The 17,594-nt window shown below is 33.7% G+C and overlaps 1 protein-coding gene and 1 pseudogene across 2 annotated transcripts; one reads left to right on the top strand and one right to left on the bottom strand.

Annotated features, from left to right (window-relative positions):
• Window positions 1-1,692: 1,692 nt before the first annotated feature.
• LOC141835695 (putative homogentisate phytyltransferase 1, chloroplastic) lies at window positions 1,693-15,081 on the bottom strand. 2 transcript variants are annotated; one of them, XM_074723071.1, is made up of 13 exons: window positions 14,961-15,081; window positions 9,409-9,665; window positions 9,186-9,269; window positions 9,038-9,112; window positions 8,828-8,911; window positions 7,875-7,964; window positions 5,480-5,581; window positions 5,226-5,321; window positions 3,049-3,120; window positions 2,865-2,960; window positions 2,303-2,407; window positions 2,116-2,233; window positions 1,693-2,050 (listed from the first exon to the last, which is right to left on the bottom strand). In XM_074723071.1, the coding sequence occupies exons 1-12, from the start codon at window positions 15,031-15,033 to the stop codon at window positions 2,192-2,194; spliced, it is 1,176 nt and encodes a 391-aa protein (XP_074579172.1). In that variant the 5' UTR covers window positions 15,034-15,081; the 3' UTR covers window positions 1,693-2,050; window positions 2,116-2,191. The 2 variants fall into 2 exon arrangements, with proteins under 2 accessions (XP_074579172.1, XP_074579180.1); XM_074723079.1 differs by having other exon boundaries at window positions 1,693-1,933.
• A 747-nt stretch (window positions 15,082-15,828) lies between these two features.
• LOC141813102 (auxin-induced protein 22D-like) lies at window positions 15,829-16,746 on the top strand (annotated as a pseudogene).
• The last annotated feature ends 848 nt before the right edge of the window (window positions 16,747-17,594 follow it).

Here is a 17,594-nt window from a genome sequence, read left to right as displayed (position 1 = left end):
CTTTTTCAGGTCCATGCATTGCACCTTTGACAAATAATGGTACATTACAGAGCATCATTTGAGGGAGTGGAGTGGCTCAAATACTACCACTGGATATATTTTTAAAGTGTATTATATATGAATGTACATAAATAGACATTCGATTCCTTCTTGCTATCCTTTTGCAATCTTTGCTAGCTAGTGGAGAATCTGTTGTAGTCAAGCACTGAGCACATTAATGGACAAAGGCCACCAAGTTGGTGCATTGAAGTCCAAGAAAAATGATGATGAGCTCGGTGCGTGTGAAGGGAGGGAGGATGGCAACTTGAAGGGTTGAGGACAAGAATTGGTGGCGAGTGCGATCCTCTTTCGAGATTCTGAGAGGACAGTGAAAGGGCGGGCTATCTGAGTCTTCAGTTGATTTTCTAAGAGCCGCTTTAGGCGAAAGGCCTAATAGCCTCTGTGCTTTGTTTGGAAGGAAGTGAGGGTAGAGTAAAAGAGAACCAGTTTTAAAAGAGAATTAGTCGATAAAAATTTATTATTAAGATTAGAACTTATCTGTTATAATATGTCAATTAACAGTTTATTTATTAATCTGTCAATTGACCGAGCACTTTAATATTTCTATAAATTGTATCCCTTATGGGAAAACTATCAATGAGGAAATTTTATTTCTTTCCACTGTTTCTTTTCTCTAGTTCGGTTTTCCTTCTCTTAACATGGTATCAGAGCCATGATCTCTCTATTTTTTTTCGTCTTTCTATAGTAATTTTGCTTCTATCACCGCCGCAAGTGCGCATATTTTATTTCAATTTAAAATGTAAGAGGAAGGAGGAACTCAAAAATATTTTATTTCAATTTTATCTTTATTTTAAAATATTAATTCTTAAATTAACTCATTTGTTTAAAAATCTTTTCTTTGCGCCGTCGCTCTGCACACAACGCGCGCCATCACCGCCTAATGTTCATCTTGATGTCAACGCCGACCCTCGCCGTAATTCTCTTCGAGGACATGACTCAAGAGGATAGAGACAGATAACCATAATCTTCTTCTCCTCCTCCAAAGATAGAAACTTATCGAAAAAGCATGCGCTATCTATTTTAGGACCTTCCATATCCATGCAATCCCCGCTTCTACATGTAATACTGATAGAATTTTATAATTTCTCATCCATCTACATGCGTCATTTTTTTAAAAAGTGAAGATATTTTTATAACTTTATATATTTAACTTTCATTCCGTTTCCTTTCTTCCCAAACAAGATAACACATATTACATTAATAAACTTCTCATCCCTTACAAATAAGAAGAACTTAAATACTTTACTTCCTCTTCCTTTTCCTTTCTTCCCCTTCTTTTCTCTTCTGTTAATGAACATTCTCTCACCCCTCTAAACAAAGCCCTAAAATCTAAGGACCAAATTTTCTTGGTTTATTTTTTTTTTCTTTTTTGAATTTTGAGACCAGTACAATTTTGAGCTTGAATCAATTATGATGGGTTTTTACAGAACAGAAAAGTTCCACAAAAAGTTGTATTATATCTCGTTGGCTGTGGTTTTTACAGACCAATTTTCTCCAACAACTTGTGTGGATGGATAAGTTTATGATTATACACTGCAATATATACTACACAGTGTATAAGTTTATGATTATGCATGATAATATATATATATATATATATATATATATATATATATATCGTATATACGAAACTGAATAGAATTGTGTTTTTATTGGATTTTCCAGTACTCGATTAAGTAGTTGGGTTGAGATTGTTCAGCTACCAACTAAGCAAGCTAAGTTCAAACAATAATGAGCTAGTGCACTAAAACGATGCCACGACCATAAAGATAATAACCCTTCTCATGAGGCAGAATAGTCCTAAAAGTTAATGGAGGTCACCACAAAGTTTCATCTGATCCTTGTGTCTGCCACCTTTCGTCATTTATATATTCTGCAGAAAAAATAAGTTAGATACTGAAACTAGATTTACTTTCAGTGATGGCCGTCCGAGCTTATTCCTCTGGATAGTCTGCAAACAGGCTTTACCCAAGAAGCTTCTCCGGAATACCTACAATTTAGTCGACAAAGTTTCATATGCATCAAAGTAAGAATTGATGAGCCTTAAGATCTTACTAGTTGAGTTTCATATGAAGATATCCATCTTGAGGATGGAGTAGCTTCCTTCTACACTTTCAACCCGTTTTCAGAATCATCTCACGAGTGGAATGAGCAAGTATTCTGCATAGAAGAGCTGCAAACAGCGAAAGCAAATCCGATGATTAACTGCACCATGAACTAATCCAAACAGATGACAATTTACCTTCCAAATAAACATGTAGAAAGATGTTATTGCTGCTCGACTTGTGAGATCAAGAGATCTAGCACGACTCCACAGGATGAAAGCAAGGACCGCATGACCCAAAATCTGCAAAGCCAATAGGATAAAAAGCCAGATCAGGAGAACCCTTTCAATTGTTGTTTATCATAGTATTGATCCTCTTTCCTGTTAATCACACGTTTGCATCTGAAGAATTGCAAACAATGTACTACTTTCCAGCTACATAACCAGAACTATACTGAACATGCAAGGCTGCAATGTTTTTAGTCTGAAGGTAAGTGCTATTCCAGAACATCTGCGTGATGGTTTCCAACTTATTCCTAAAAGCAGTACCTAGTTAACATCTATATTGGAAGGGGATGTGAAGATCTGGTTCAAAGATTTTGATATAATTTGAAATCATTTAAGGTTAAAACATTCTTGCATTATATAACATCTGAAATGTTCAATTCAGTATATGTCTTATTGTATCAGTTATTCTGTTTGGTTTAAGTTACACAACAAAAAGAAGAAGAAGAAGAAGATTAAAGAATTGGTCACCTACAGTGAGGATCTTGCTCCATAGACAGGAAGAGGTGGCCCCAATCATTATGGCAACACTGTATGCCACTTGAAGGAGGTACACGCATATCCAGAATACCTGCTCATGGACAATATAATTAGGATGATGAACAATATATTATTATCCGAGACAATAGGGATGATTTACAAAATCCTTGCGAGGATACCCGTTGTTGACCCAGACGAACAGTGTAAGATCGAATGCCAAAAATACGATCTCCTTCAAGATCAGGAATATCCTACATGAGATCAACATTGCACACAAGAAATGGATCATTTCAATGGAATAACAAGGAAACCGATATAGGGCGTTAACTATGAATTTTGTAAGCAAATTTATGTTGGAGATAGGTAGAAACTAAAAGCACTGTACAGCATGTTCATTGACATTTTGATTTAGGATGTGATTTCTACAGGAAGGGAAAAGGCTAGAGAAAGAATTGGGATAGGAAAAAACCTGCAAGCGGATATGGAATAGTTTTTCCTAATTTGTAATTCCTTGAATTCCTTGGGCAATGAAACTCTTGCCCTGGCATCTTTACTTTCGTATTTCCTTTCTTGGCAGGAAGCATAACCAAAGGAAGTCCTCCATATATTTAAATTCCTGGCCTAAGCAATACAAGTGACCCTATCGCCTAAAATTAGCAATTGAATTTTCATCACCACCTTTATCCATTTAATCTTAGACATTTGCTCCTAGTGGAGAGCATTTTCCAAGTTAGAATGATCAAACTCCACCATAAATTGTTGTTTAGATAGTTAAAAAAAGTGTCTACCTAGGTGGTTTCGATAAAGGACCATTTCTATTAGTTGCTAGGTAGTCCTAATGGCTGGACTTTTTAAAAGACTAATTTCTTCCAAATAGACCCTTGTTCACCTGAACCTCCCTCCCCATGCGACTTATATCTCCCCTTTCTCACTTGATGTCAACCTATACATATTTTTGGCTATTTTACAAACATCTTTATTTCATTCTCTTCCTAGGCATGTTCTTCCTCTTCTCTTGACTTTTTTATTCATTAATTTTTTCAGCATTTAAATACATTTAGAATATCTTTTTAAGATTTAGTTGCAATGTAAAATATAAAATATTTAGTTGTTGTTATATTATCAATATGAGAGGCTAAGGCTAAGGTTTGGGATACAAATACAGACTAATATCTGTTTAGGACCATTATTGTTCACCTTTTTCCTTCAGGAAAAAGGCCTTTAGGCGATAGTAGAGGAGAATGAAGAGAAGATATAAATATGAAAATTATAGACAAACTAAAGCCTCAAGTTTATGTTGGTAGGGGCATATAAGCGTTCGTAGGCAATGTCGAAGTAAACAAGATTTCACATGGTAGAAAGTGGAGTTCAATATGAAGAGTAAGACAAAAGTCCAAGTAGGAAAGTAACTGATAAAACTTATTCAAAACTTAAACTAGACTTACTTGAACTTTGAGACCTTACATAATTGCCTCTTAAATATGGACAAAGATAGTCTAAGGACAACTAGGGGCATGAGTCATTGGCTCAATACTTTTTGGGAAATTTTCAAATTAGCCAATGGAATTCAATCCTATTATCATTCCTAACGCTGATTTTTAGGAAAAAAATAGAAATTGAACTATATACTTCAAAGGCTAAGTTGAGGTCGCACACATTGTGCAGAGGCTCAAGTGATGATGGGACTAATTTCTAGTGCCATATGGATCCCATAATTCTATATGATAACAGCCGCCTTTTGTTTCATTCACTTTCATCCAAAGGATCAAGATTCTTTTTCCTGTTGAAAACGGCTCAAGATCATAGTTATAAGTTATATATCTTGAGTGATTTCCCACAGAGATAAAATTAGCAAATCTTTTCTAGTCTATGATTGATTGTTTTAAGAACCTAGAAACTGTAGTCATTTAGAAAATATATATGTTTTTTAAAATGCATTGCATGTTTACAGAAACAACTAAAATTTTGATCATCAGCAATCTCAGAAGTCAAAACCAATAGTATTAGTTAATTTCGACCTGCATGATGATTATGAAATATATTATATAATTTTATGAGAAAAGGAAATGGGTAACTGAAACAAAAACATTATCGCAAAAAAGTCAATTCTTTAACGAACATCAATGTTAATGTTTTAGTTGCTAACAAACTAGTTCATTTCTTTCATCAAGAATTCTTTTTTTACTTAAATCCATGATTGTCGCAAATTTACATAATTTGTACTCAATCTTCTACTCTCGGCATATTAAAAAGTTATTAATGCACTGAGTGAACGTGTTCAATCATAATGGTTTTAATAAAAGAAAAAAGTATGGATGAGCTGATATTCAACCTTGGAAGCTGAGGGAAAAAATACCTTGAACAACGCAATAACAACAGAGAAGAAGGTCATAAATGCAGTTGCAAATATTAATGGCCTGGATAGAATAGCTGATCTTCCGAAAACAAATGTCTGAAACATTTATAAATATAGTTAACATTGGTACGATGAGTTATGGCAATGAAAGCAAATTCTCTCAAGTTAAAAGAAACATGTCAAACAAGTGAAGATTATACTGATGCCAAAGTTTATGAAAAAAATGCTAAAAGAAAATACTCAATGGTGTTTACCTGCATGTGCAAGAAAAATGCTAGTTGGACAATCACAGCACGAACAGCTACAATGCATAGTGCTGCAACAACAGCAAATCTCTTCCATCTTAGAAGTGGCAACTGTAACAGATAGAGTGTCATTGTAGTTTCATCCCACATGGACAATTGTGAGGTACTAAATATGATTTTAAAAATTACATGACTGAGCTACCATTACTCGAGCATAAGAATTTTGGGCAATTAGTTGAGCCTCACAAGTGAAAGAGTTAGTTCTCACATTTATACAGGTCTTAGACAATTGATATTGGAAAGGAGCTAATCCTAGGTATGATGAGGTGTTGAGAGGACCCTTGTTTATTCCAATGTGGTGAGTTATGGGCCAATGAAGGGTTTTTGTAAGCTCAGATATATGAGTTATTATAACTTAGGTTTAAACGATCAGCAGTTGGACCTATGTTCTCTTATCAGGGTGGTAGTGTCCAAAGCATCGATATAAAATATCAATCATGCTGAATGCTAACATTGACATCTTCAATAAGCCATGCCAGATTCAATAGCCAAAAAGTCAATTAAAAAATGTTAACTGCTATTGCAATTTTCCATCTGTCGTACGTCTACATGTTCATCTGTTCATGAACATAAGAATGCAATGAACATGTAAAAATTAGCAATAGTACATTAAGGTGCAGCATCATAAACAAAAATTTATCAAAGAACAAAACATGCTATAGTAACAACACTAAGATTTACTATTGCTTTAAGGCATGGTTTAAAATCTTATTTTGTTTTGAACAACATGGTCAAAAGGTACTATTGGATCCGGACGACCAGACTGTCCAGACGCTCAGAAGGGATTCAGGTGCTTGGATGTTAGCCGATTGGGCTAGCGAGACGGATGAGATGGCGAGCCAGGAGTTGTCGAGACACCTTAGTTTCCAAGCACCCGGAAAGGATCCAGGTGCTCGGAGATGGATAAGGCGCGGTGGAGTCAAAGCTGACTCGACATCCTCCAAGTCAGCATTCCAGGCATCCGGAAGGGATACAGACGCTCGGAGATGCCAAGTCAGTGTCGAAAGTGGATCGACGTGATAACGTGGAGGCGCCCGGATCAGGCTATAAGAGCAGCTGTGAGGGGAAACCCTAGAGCATCCATATTACGCTATCTCAACGTCCATTTTGTGCGCAACCGAAGCACCCGAGACGCCGTCGTAACGTCGGAAAGCTACACCGACAACTACGCAAACTTCTTAGTTACATTGTTGGTAAAATATTTATTTTTCGCATACATTCTGTACTTACATTATTAGGATGGTAAAAGGTTTATCGATCTTAATTTCTTGTGTAAAAGACGAAGCACTTTCTCGAAAGAGAAAGAGTTTTTTAGTGGATTGTCCATCGTAGACGGTCAAGAACCGTGGGTCTTAGAGTAGCAATCAGTGACTGTAAATCAAGTAAAATAAACACGACCATTTTTGTGTATTCCGCTGTGCATTTAATTACTTGATTTACGAAGGTTTACGAACACGTGAAAAAATGACAAACGCCCTATTCACCCCCCCCCCCCCCCCCTCTAGTGCTCACTTTCAATCCTACAGGTACCATTCTAGAAAATTATCAAAACTTAATATTGGCATGCTATTCTCTCTTGTGTCGATTGTGTAGCATGTGATTGTGTAGCTCATGCTCATGAGGATATATTGTGCCAACCCGCACCACATGATAGCACACATTAAATAAGATAAATTCAATTAATATTATTTGTTTTTTTTGTAACTATCTTTTCTAAAATTTTAATTCAATTTACTATCTAATTCTTGTAATATTAAAACTTATTTAAATTCATCGTGACACGCATTGAAGTAAAAAAATTGAAAGAAACTCATTTTAATTAACTATTTAATTGATATAGTTTTGATTTTAAAAGTACAAAAAAAATTGGAAGAGGATTAAATGACATTGCCATTGTATGCAATTGATAAAAAGGGAAAAAAGAAGCTAGCCTTTTATTTTGTTGATGACAATACTTTATAGATATTACTTATGCGCATGCCATTGATATATATATATATATTTGAATTAAATGTGTATACTGTATGTATTGTTATTATATGTAGCAATATAAATATTTTCTTAAGAATTTTTATAGCGATCGCCTATGCCCCTATATACTTCATATGTGCTATGTAATAGATTGATCGCATACTTGTGCATATGCTTTGTTAAATGTAGTAGACTTCATGCTTAACTACTAAAGCGTTCCCTTGGAACCTACAGATAGTAGCTCCTCATTTTCATATCTCATAGAAAACAATACAAGATCATAAATCTGTTAAATGATATGGATGAAATTCATAAAGCATCAACAATATGAATTCATAAGAAGAAGCAAGTACATAAAAGAAAACCAACTTACGTTGATTGAATATGCAGTTCCAAGGATAAAACTGACAAAAAGGGCCCAAAATAATGGCCAGGACCTAACAAACCATGCAACACCAAAGCTCTGAAACAAGATACTAAGCATTAGCAAATTTATTTGTTGCCTTAGTGATCCTCATGCATTATACAATGTGTTAGTCAATATAAATCTCCTCAAAATAAAAACAATAGTAGTCATCATCATCAAGTCGTATTTGTCCTGAGTATTTGATGTCGACTACATGGCTCTTATCTCTTCATTGAGCATGGGTTAAATATACATATAATAAAACTCAAACAACATCCAACAATGAATCTGTCCTTGAAAAGTTTGTGAGAAACAGTAATCCTAATGAAGAAGAATTAAACTTAAGGCTGCTGCCTATGATCTTTTCTTTGTCTCTCAATAGTAAAAAAAGTTTAACAAAAAGGCAGTTTGCCTAATTACTAGTTACATACATGGACAACCACTTTAGGAACTTCACCAAACTATGATATCTATAAGATGATGCTAACGTATATGCACCTACTCCAGCACATTAATTTTGACAAAGCATAACCATTTAACTAACCTTTCGTTCTTTTTGATACTCAGATTAAGTGGAACTTCCATCCATTAGTAGAAATTTGGATCCTAACTTGGATTACCATTGAATAATATCCATTTCTGTAACATCTTTTGGTTTGAATACTATTTTTCCATACACAAAGCAAGAGCTAACAGCTAAAAGAAATCAAGTTCAACTCCATCCACTAAAAGGTGTAAGTCTGTCCTCCAATATAGAAAGACTCAACAACACTTTAAATCAGCAAGATGAAACACAAGGATTCTAGAAAGATGATTGCAATTTCACTGGCATTTAAAATCACTTTCTAGGATTCTTGCCATATCTGTTTAAATACAGAAAGGGATAGAAAGTAGTTAGGCATAGAAGAACGTCAAATTACCAAGGCAGCAAAACTCGAAATAATTGTGATTCCAGTCCTTGGTGAATACTCTCCAGAAGCTAAAGGGAGAGTTGGCTTATTAACCTGAATAAAAACATAATACATAAATTTGTCATTTCAGCTGTGTGACCTCTTAATTAAAGGGAGCATCAGGTTTTAACCCTCCATATATAAGCTATAAAGGAAGTTGTTCAAGAGAATTAATGTAACCTTGTCTATTTCTATGTCAAATACTTGATTTAGTCCAACAATGTAGATATTCATGAAAAGTGCAGCAACAACAGCCTGCAAGAAAGAATTGTAATTGGAAGAAAAGTCTATCACAGTGATTCTAGCTAAACGTTTGCTTTAGCTTTACCTCCAACAATCCAGTTAAAAACAAAGGAGAAAGATCAGATAAGCTCTCAACAGATAATAAGGATACTGAAACTATGCTCATTACCTGTGAAAGCAAAAAATCATTTGTCAAGTATCCACATTAAAAGCCAAACAGACTACTAACTGAAAGAATTAAAAGCAGTATAATTGTAAAACTCATATAGAGTTTGGCTAGTAGATCACCTCAAGGATTGTCACTTAACTGTTCCTATAACTGTGTGAGGACGTGAAAATCTGTAGAAAGCATCTATTGCGCTCAGTGCTGATTTCAACCTATTATGAGCTTCAGGCTGGGATCCTAATGGATGCCCTGATGTAGCATTAGCATGAATTAAATCATTAGTTCTCTTGGGTGCAAAGTTTCTTCTATTGTGGTTGAGCTGATGATTGGAGGGATCCCATGTAAATCCTTGAACACTACATCTTACTGGACTTTGGTATGTTTTGAGAACACAAAAACCTGATAGGAAAATTAACGCCTATGTCAGATTGACTAAAACTAAGAACTGACAAAAAAAATCCCTTAAGGATCCACAGGAGCTAAGAAAAACACCCAACACAACCATCATTGTAAAATAGGGTGACGTGGTTTGTGCTGCAAATTAGTTTCCATAAATTTTTCAAATCATGAATCCTGAATTCATTTAAAAATTATAAAAGGCCTAAATTAGTTGGAACAATTTTACATACTGCAATATATGAAATAACATTATCATATCATAATATGTTTAATGGAGAGTGTTGATTATTGTTTATAACACAAAATTGTTCATAATTCACATTATTGAAAGTTTGAAACCATAAAAATAGTGTTTATTTTATTTCACTTATGTTCTTGGTATAAACTTGGGTCTTAGTGGCATCAGCGCAACCAAAGAAAGGAAGAGGAAAACAATGAAATATTACATTATGATAGGAGAAAAATGATTTCAAAGTGGCAATATTTCTTTCTTGGATCTGTTGACTTCACCCACAATGTTGAACTCTGAGTCTCAATGCATTAAGACTTGTTCTTCCTCTCAGCCATCATTAAATATTGATTCAACTCTCAACATCCACTTTGAGCCTCCACAAGATAAGATTTCTTTTAGATTAGAACTCTCCCAGACCTCTCCATATCTATAATGCAACCACATTCCTTTATAATAAGTTAGATTGAATTAAGAATTGCATTTAGTTTTGATGGGCTGGGTTTAGATTCTAATGAAGCATATTTGATTTTTGATATATCATCATGATTCCATCAAAATTTGATCATATATGATATGTTTTTTTTTCATCTGAATGTGTTATACAGTTTTTAACAACTATGTCTATCATCTCTAATTTGTTTTGAATCTTTTAAAATGTTGGACACTGCAATTCTACAATTAGGGTTGTAAAAAGATTGAGCAAAGTTAATTTAAGCTCAATGTCAATCAAAGTTTTATATTCAAGCTACTTATAAAAGTTAAATCAACAGTTGAACAGAGTTCAAGTAATTATCAAACACAACTAGAGGCTAGATTATGCTTATAAGTTAGCTAAAAATAATTCAATCAACAAAATTGTATTGTATCCTTAGCTATTTGGTAAACATGCTATAAATAATTAAAACCTTGAAGTTAGTTTATACTGTATATGACTTTGAATAATGTGCACTGATGCACCATAGCTCATACCAAACTGAGTTATTTATATTTTGATGATAATTCATAAGAAATTCGAGAGTATATTTTATTCTAGATAAAATATATAATTAATTAAATATTTAATAGTGCATGTGCAGTAGATACATGTAAGTTACATCTAGAACTTCAAGTGGATCTTCTATGTTGTGACAAATACATAGATAAGTTTACAAACAAGAAGATAATTGAATTAGTTCAAGAACATTGTTTGTGAATGGAAATGACAAGCTTGTACAGGAAGTCCACAAGCGCATTTTCATTCATCAATAGTTTTTTTAAAAGTGTAAAACCATGAGTCAATTACAATAATAAATTAAAATCAAATGCACTACAATACATTTTGAATTATACAAAATCTATGATATAAAATTATATAGAAAATAATACACAAGTAGCAAAGACATGCATTATATATTATTTTTATGTGCATCTAATTTAAACCTAATTAGATGCTACTCGAAAGATTTGGACATTATTAGAGACAGCCTTACATACACTTTGATGGCAGATGTAACCAACCCAAAATAGTTGGGACTCATGGTTTGTTATTGCTCTATTTCTTTGGGCATATGCATTAAGTATCTGATATCTATGGGTCTACCATATGTATTACATTTTTTATACATTTAAATGAGCTCAAATTAGTTTGTTCATAACTTGAAGATGGACCAAGTGAGCCTTGAACCACATAGTGAGTTTGCCAAGAAATGCTTGGTTTATATAAAGACCCTCTCTGTAGCTTAGCTAGGTTATTTATCACCTTCAGAGATACAACTAAAATAAGAAACATAGTTTAACTATTGTTATTGTCTATGTGATTAGCTCTTTCACTTGGCTTTGTAAATGGGAGCGATCCTTTATTGATTTGAATTGCAGAGATGGGTAAAATCATTTACATGAGTTGGAATTGTGTACAATACTTAAAACAAAGGTTGTGTATTACCCAAAAAAGTATTCATACTTCAATCTTGCTGACAAGCTAACACTAAAAAGTAATGGAAGTATGGTGACAGTGCATAAACCATCAAACTATATCAAAATCATTTCACTGACAATGTAGACACTTCCTGGATTAGTAAAAAAAGATCATTCTTCTTATGACCAATAGATTGAAGCTTTACAATTTGTTTGAAAGTAAGATCGGTGCACCTCCAATTAAAAGATTATTTTCTCCACTATGAAATTCTTTGATGCTACCAAAATGAATCCCATTTTCATTACCAAAATACCTTTTATTCATTCGACACTTGAAAGTGACATTCAGCAAAGCAGGAAGATATAGATGTCTTTTCCGCCTCATAATCATATTTGTGGTAGTAATGTATGAGGATGACTACCTATTCACCAATATGCCTATCTAAAGCCCTGAATGCTAAACCTATAACCAATATGACTACCTATTCACCAATATACCTATTCTCTGGTGAAAAAGTCACGAGCGAAGTCAAAGTGCAACAATTCAACTAGGAATCCGATGCATGCCCAAAACCCCTGCTTCCTTGAAGTGTGCAAAACAACACCTCAACTTTCATCTTAGAGCACTATTCACCTATATACCATGTTATATCTTTTAAAAAAATTATTAAACATTATTAATTGATTAAATTTTGTTTATAATCACACTTGATTCAAATTCAAATTCAATTGGATACGTTGGAATTGAATCAAATTGATTGATTTGGCTTGGCTTGGATAAATTAGGGTTGAACCAGATTATATAATTTAGGTTTAATTTGGTTCACATGGTTTAGGGTTTTCAATGATAAATTAGATAATTTGGGTTGGTTTAATTCAAGGATTGAAATCTCAAATTGTTTTGCTCGATACCGGCAAAATTTCTCGTTCCTCCAGCGGATTGGCATCAGCACTAGCCGTTCTGGTCAGCACGCTATCCGAAGGCGTCGCTATCTGACGAAGCCTCCGTTGGCGTCGCACCGCCTGGTGATGCCTTCGGAAGCGTCGCATGTGGGTTGGCCATGCCACCAGAGGTGTCGCCCGAATCCAACGATACCTCCAAAGGCATCACGTAGGCCCGACCACGCCATCTGGAGGCGTTGCCAGGGTCTGGTGACACCTCCGCGACATCACCCCGTGTGTGCCCTGGTCAGAACAATAATGAATATAATTTTTAAATTTAGATTTTAATAATAACTTAAGTTAATAATTTTAATTAACTCCTAGCTATTGTTAGAATAATTTAAATAGACTTAATTAAAATTTCATAAAATTATCCTATTATTTAAAAAAATATTTTATTTTTTATTTTTAAATATTTAGATTAATATTTTTATATTTTAAAAATATTAAAACTATATCGACACTATGCCTACATGACATGATACGATGCTGAAACTGTATCATTATAGTCGAAAAACTTTGGCACGGTTCAATATTTTAAACTTTGGTTCAATTATATTCTTAGTTTAGTTTAAGATTTTCAAGATGTTTATATATTTAAGGAATTTAGGATTAGAGTTTATTCCAAAGTGTTTTCTTTGTGTCGGCTCCCCTCCCTCCCTTTCTTGCAATTTCGACTATTAGTCATCGCTTCTCTTTTTTTCAGTAGAAACAATTGCAGCCCTTCTTGAAAGTCACTACCATCCCAATGGAAGAAGCACTTCGTCTCTATCTATTCTAATTGATCCTTTCGCTTCTAAGGGATAATATAACATAGGAGTTTCAAGAATTGAGAAAATTATTTAGTTTACCTTTTCTAGAGGCGCGGTTATAAGGTAAGCCCTTTGTCATGGTCCTTGTTTTTGATGTTGTAGAGTTGAATCCATGCTTATATTGATTAATAACTTGTGGATCTAGTTGTTAGGAGAGCATGAAGATACTTTGGGTGATTGATGAGGATGTGAATTTCTTCAATTAAGGTGGGCCTTCCAGTTTGTTTCATTTTAATTACCTTGTGCATGACAAATTTGGTTAAAGTGGATTTAATGATAAAGTGTTTGAAAAAGAATTCCTTATACGATCTTATTTCTCCTCTTGTTGGTTGATATATATCTTCACATTGTTTGTCCTTATCTAATCTTATTGCTATTCATCCCTCATTACTTCTTAAAATTTATTTATGACAAAAATAATTAATTGAAATAAAGATATAAAGAACATGGAAATCAATACTAATCTATACAAGATTATAAACTACCCTAAGAAATTGTGAGAAAATTAGAGATTAATTATATTTTCAAATAAATAAAGTAATTGATATATTGTTTACACTTACCTTTGGCTCTACTCTTTGAATGAGCTGCGTATTATAGAAATTATTATTTTTTTTTAATTTTTTTCACTTGCCTCCCTCTTTCATCCTATGTAGTATTGGATGGGCCCCCAAGCTAAAGTCTGGATAGAAATACATGTGGCTCCGTCCTTGCCAAAATGGATGCTATTTATCATTTCGGCATGAGATCGGCACTGGCATCCTACCAGCACCGCAACTGCGAGGCCGTTATGACCTCGCGAGGTCATTCACTCTATATCTATATGTGTATACACATGATATATTTCGTATTGAATGGACTGTGGATCATTCACCTTATGTATATATACGATATATTTTTACTGGATGGATTGTGAATCATTTACCCTTTATACATATTTATGATGTACCTTGAATTGGGTGGATTACAAGTCATTCACCTCACGTATATACGATACATCTTTACCATATATATATAGTTTGATTGATAACTTAAATCAAGAATATTAGTAAAAGAATAAAAGAAAAAGTATGAGAAATGATAAAATCATATAAAAAGATTTAAAAGAAATTTTAAATAAAAGATTAATAATTTTAAGTGTAGGAAATTATGATCTTTTGGAGTTTTTGATCTCTAAATTAATTATTGAGATATGTGCATAATATTAGTGATATTTCCATAGATATGTATGTAATAGTTGAATTAGTTTTTTACATACTATTGCAGTTCACGTGCAACGGGGCTCGTACGGAACGTCATATACCATACCATGTCTTTACCGATATCAAACATGAAAAAGCCGGTTCAAAAAAAAGAGAGAGAGATTTTCCCAAGGCAGGCTTGCGTTCACAAGAAATAAGGGCTCCTGCGGCGTACCTGGTCGGTGAGCAGGAAGGGAGAGGCGAGCAGGAGGAGGGGAAGAGAAGGAAGGAAGAAGAGGCAAATTCATGGCGATTCACTTCCCAAGCTGAGGTCAGGCACGCGCGGAGCTTTCTACACAACACGGGAATGACAGACCAATAAATAAAATAAATTAAATGGCGCATCGATCGAGTGTCTTTGTCCAACTGAAAGAAAGAAAATGAAAGCCAATGGATCGGAATGGAATGGAAGAGAGATTTTGTGGAAAAACAAACTAATGCCTTTTTTTATTTTATTTTATTATTATTTTTCTCATGCTCGAATTTGCGCCGTCAAAATAGAAGCGGAGGAGACGTACCAGCCAAGCCAAAGCCAAAGCCAAGGAGAGGTCCAGGAAAAAATAAACAAAATGTTAAAGAATTCACCAAACCCGATTGACATATTTAACCGGATGACTTAAGCAATTTGTTCTTATATAACGAAGAATTCATTTTAACAAGTATTTAAAATGTCAAAGATATAATAAATTTTTTTTAAAAAAAAAATAGTTTGTGCTCACGTGTTCATTTGAAATTTTATGTATAAATTTACTTTCATCTAGAATATACATTTTAAATTTATAAATATCTGTATATTCTTATGCTATATATATAAATAATTCATTTTGACATAAAAAAAATGATTCCATATTTTACCGAACCGCATACTTAATTTTGAGTATTACTCAAAATGCGAATTTCATTTTTCAAATTGACCAAATCATGTTTTTCACTGTTCATCCAAATAAATAAAAAAAAGACTCCGAAGTGCTTTATTTATTTTTTATTAATTTTTGCTTAAAAAACCCCTAATCTCTTAGCCCTCCTCCATTATCTATGTCTCGATGAGTTTCCTCCATCATTCCATTTGCCTCCGTCTAGCGAAACAAAGAGAGACGACAAGTCGGTGACAGTTTGGGATTAAAGTTAGAGCTTTGGATCAATTCGTGGTGGACTCTAGGAATCAGTGCTATTTTTTATCGAGATTTGAAAGAAAGCGAACTTCATAGAAGTCATGGCGAGCTACGTCAAGGACACTAAGTTGCAGCTTGGTTTGTGGGGCTTTGATGTGTCAAAGAAGGCAATCACGAGGGGCAAAAAATGAGCGCTTTCGGAGGATGAGATTGATTTCGTCGATTCTTTGCCAAAGGGTAACTCCGATCGTAGGAGTGTTGGTGTGTTCCTTGTGGCAAAGTAAGTTTTTGATTTCGGATCAAAGATGTAAACTTTATGTTTTAGGGTAGTTCTATTTATTTTTTTTTTTTGACCGGTAGTTGTTTGATAAAATGGCACAATTGAAAGTGGAGATGGAGGCGAATGCCACCTAGTTATTTGTGAAGGTTAGCATGGATAGGGCTTCTTACTTGAGGAAGATTGACCTCAATGTTTACAAGGGGTACAAAGACCTTAGCCAGACCTTGGATAGCATATTCAAATGATTTTCTTATCACAAACAGATATGTGTTTATATTTATCAATAATTATTGTTGCAAATTATTGATTCTTACATCTCTTACAGAAAAAATATGATGCGAATATGACATCACTTACAAAAATAAAGATGACGATTTGATGTTGGTTAGAGATGTTTCTTTAGAGTGAGTGTCATACACTAATTTGTGTGTGTTTGAGGAACTATATATATCTTTTTTTGTGAATTAACAAGAATCTCTTAAACTGTTATTTGTAGAATATTTATATCTTCTCGTAAAAGATTAAAGATAATGAAAGGATCTAAAGTAAATGATCTGGAATCAAGATAACAAAAAATCAACCAATCGTATAAAGAGATATAAATGAAACTTGAGCATTTATTTCAAGAAACTAAAGGGGCGTTTGGTTTGAAATTTTTTTTCTATTTTTTATTTTTTATTTTTCATTTTCTATTTCTTTTTTTCTATTTTCTAGTCTATTTTTTAAAAAATAAAAAATGTGTTTGATATGATATATTATTTTCTATTTTCTAGAAAAGAAAATTGAAAAATATGTTTGGTTTGTTAATATGAACAATTATAAACTAAATAGGTTTTTTAATAAAAAGATCATCTTATTAATGGAAAAGAAAAAATCATACAAGAAGATGCCAAATCTAACCTGACTGTGTGGGACCGTGGGATGGAAAATAAATTAAAATTAATTGATTCGAAAGAATTGGATATTTAAATTATAAAAAAATAAAAATAAAATTTATCAAATAAATAATTATAGTATAATAAAAAAATCAAAATAAGATTAACATAATTTGATGAAAAGCTCGGAAAGGAAAAAAATATTTAAAGGATAAAATATCAAGTAAATTGGATCAAACAGTCTGTTTTTGACACGCGACCACGAAGACTTTTATCTCATCAACACATTGTGTGCGTCAACGGATCAATTCCTACATTTCGATCATCTTCCTTGCATGTTTCCTTCCCTGTTGCCATCCCTTCAGGAACAGGACTAGTAAAAAAGGGTTTGTTGCTGCCTCGTAACGATTTCGAGGTTGGGTTCTAGTTATTGAATTCCCAAATCTGTTCAAGCTTCTCTCTGTTACTCGGATATCCCGCAGTGACAGCTGCTTAGAATCATGGAGAGGGTTATCTTAGCGCAGAGCCTCCTTTCGTTGCCT

This window comes from Curcuma longa, chromosome 1 (genome assembly GCF_044706935.1).
Source record: "Curcuma longa cultivar G26 ecotype Majalengka, Jawa Barat chromosome 1, ITB_CL_G26_1.1, whole genome shotgun sequence".
NCBI classification, from domain to species: Eukaryota; Viridiplantae; Streptophyta; class Magnoliopsida; order Zingiberales; family Zingiberaceae; genus Curcuma; species Curcuma longa.
The sequence above is the reverse complement of the archived record's forward strand: the minus strand, read 5'-3'. Positions and strand labels throughout refer to the sequence as shown.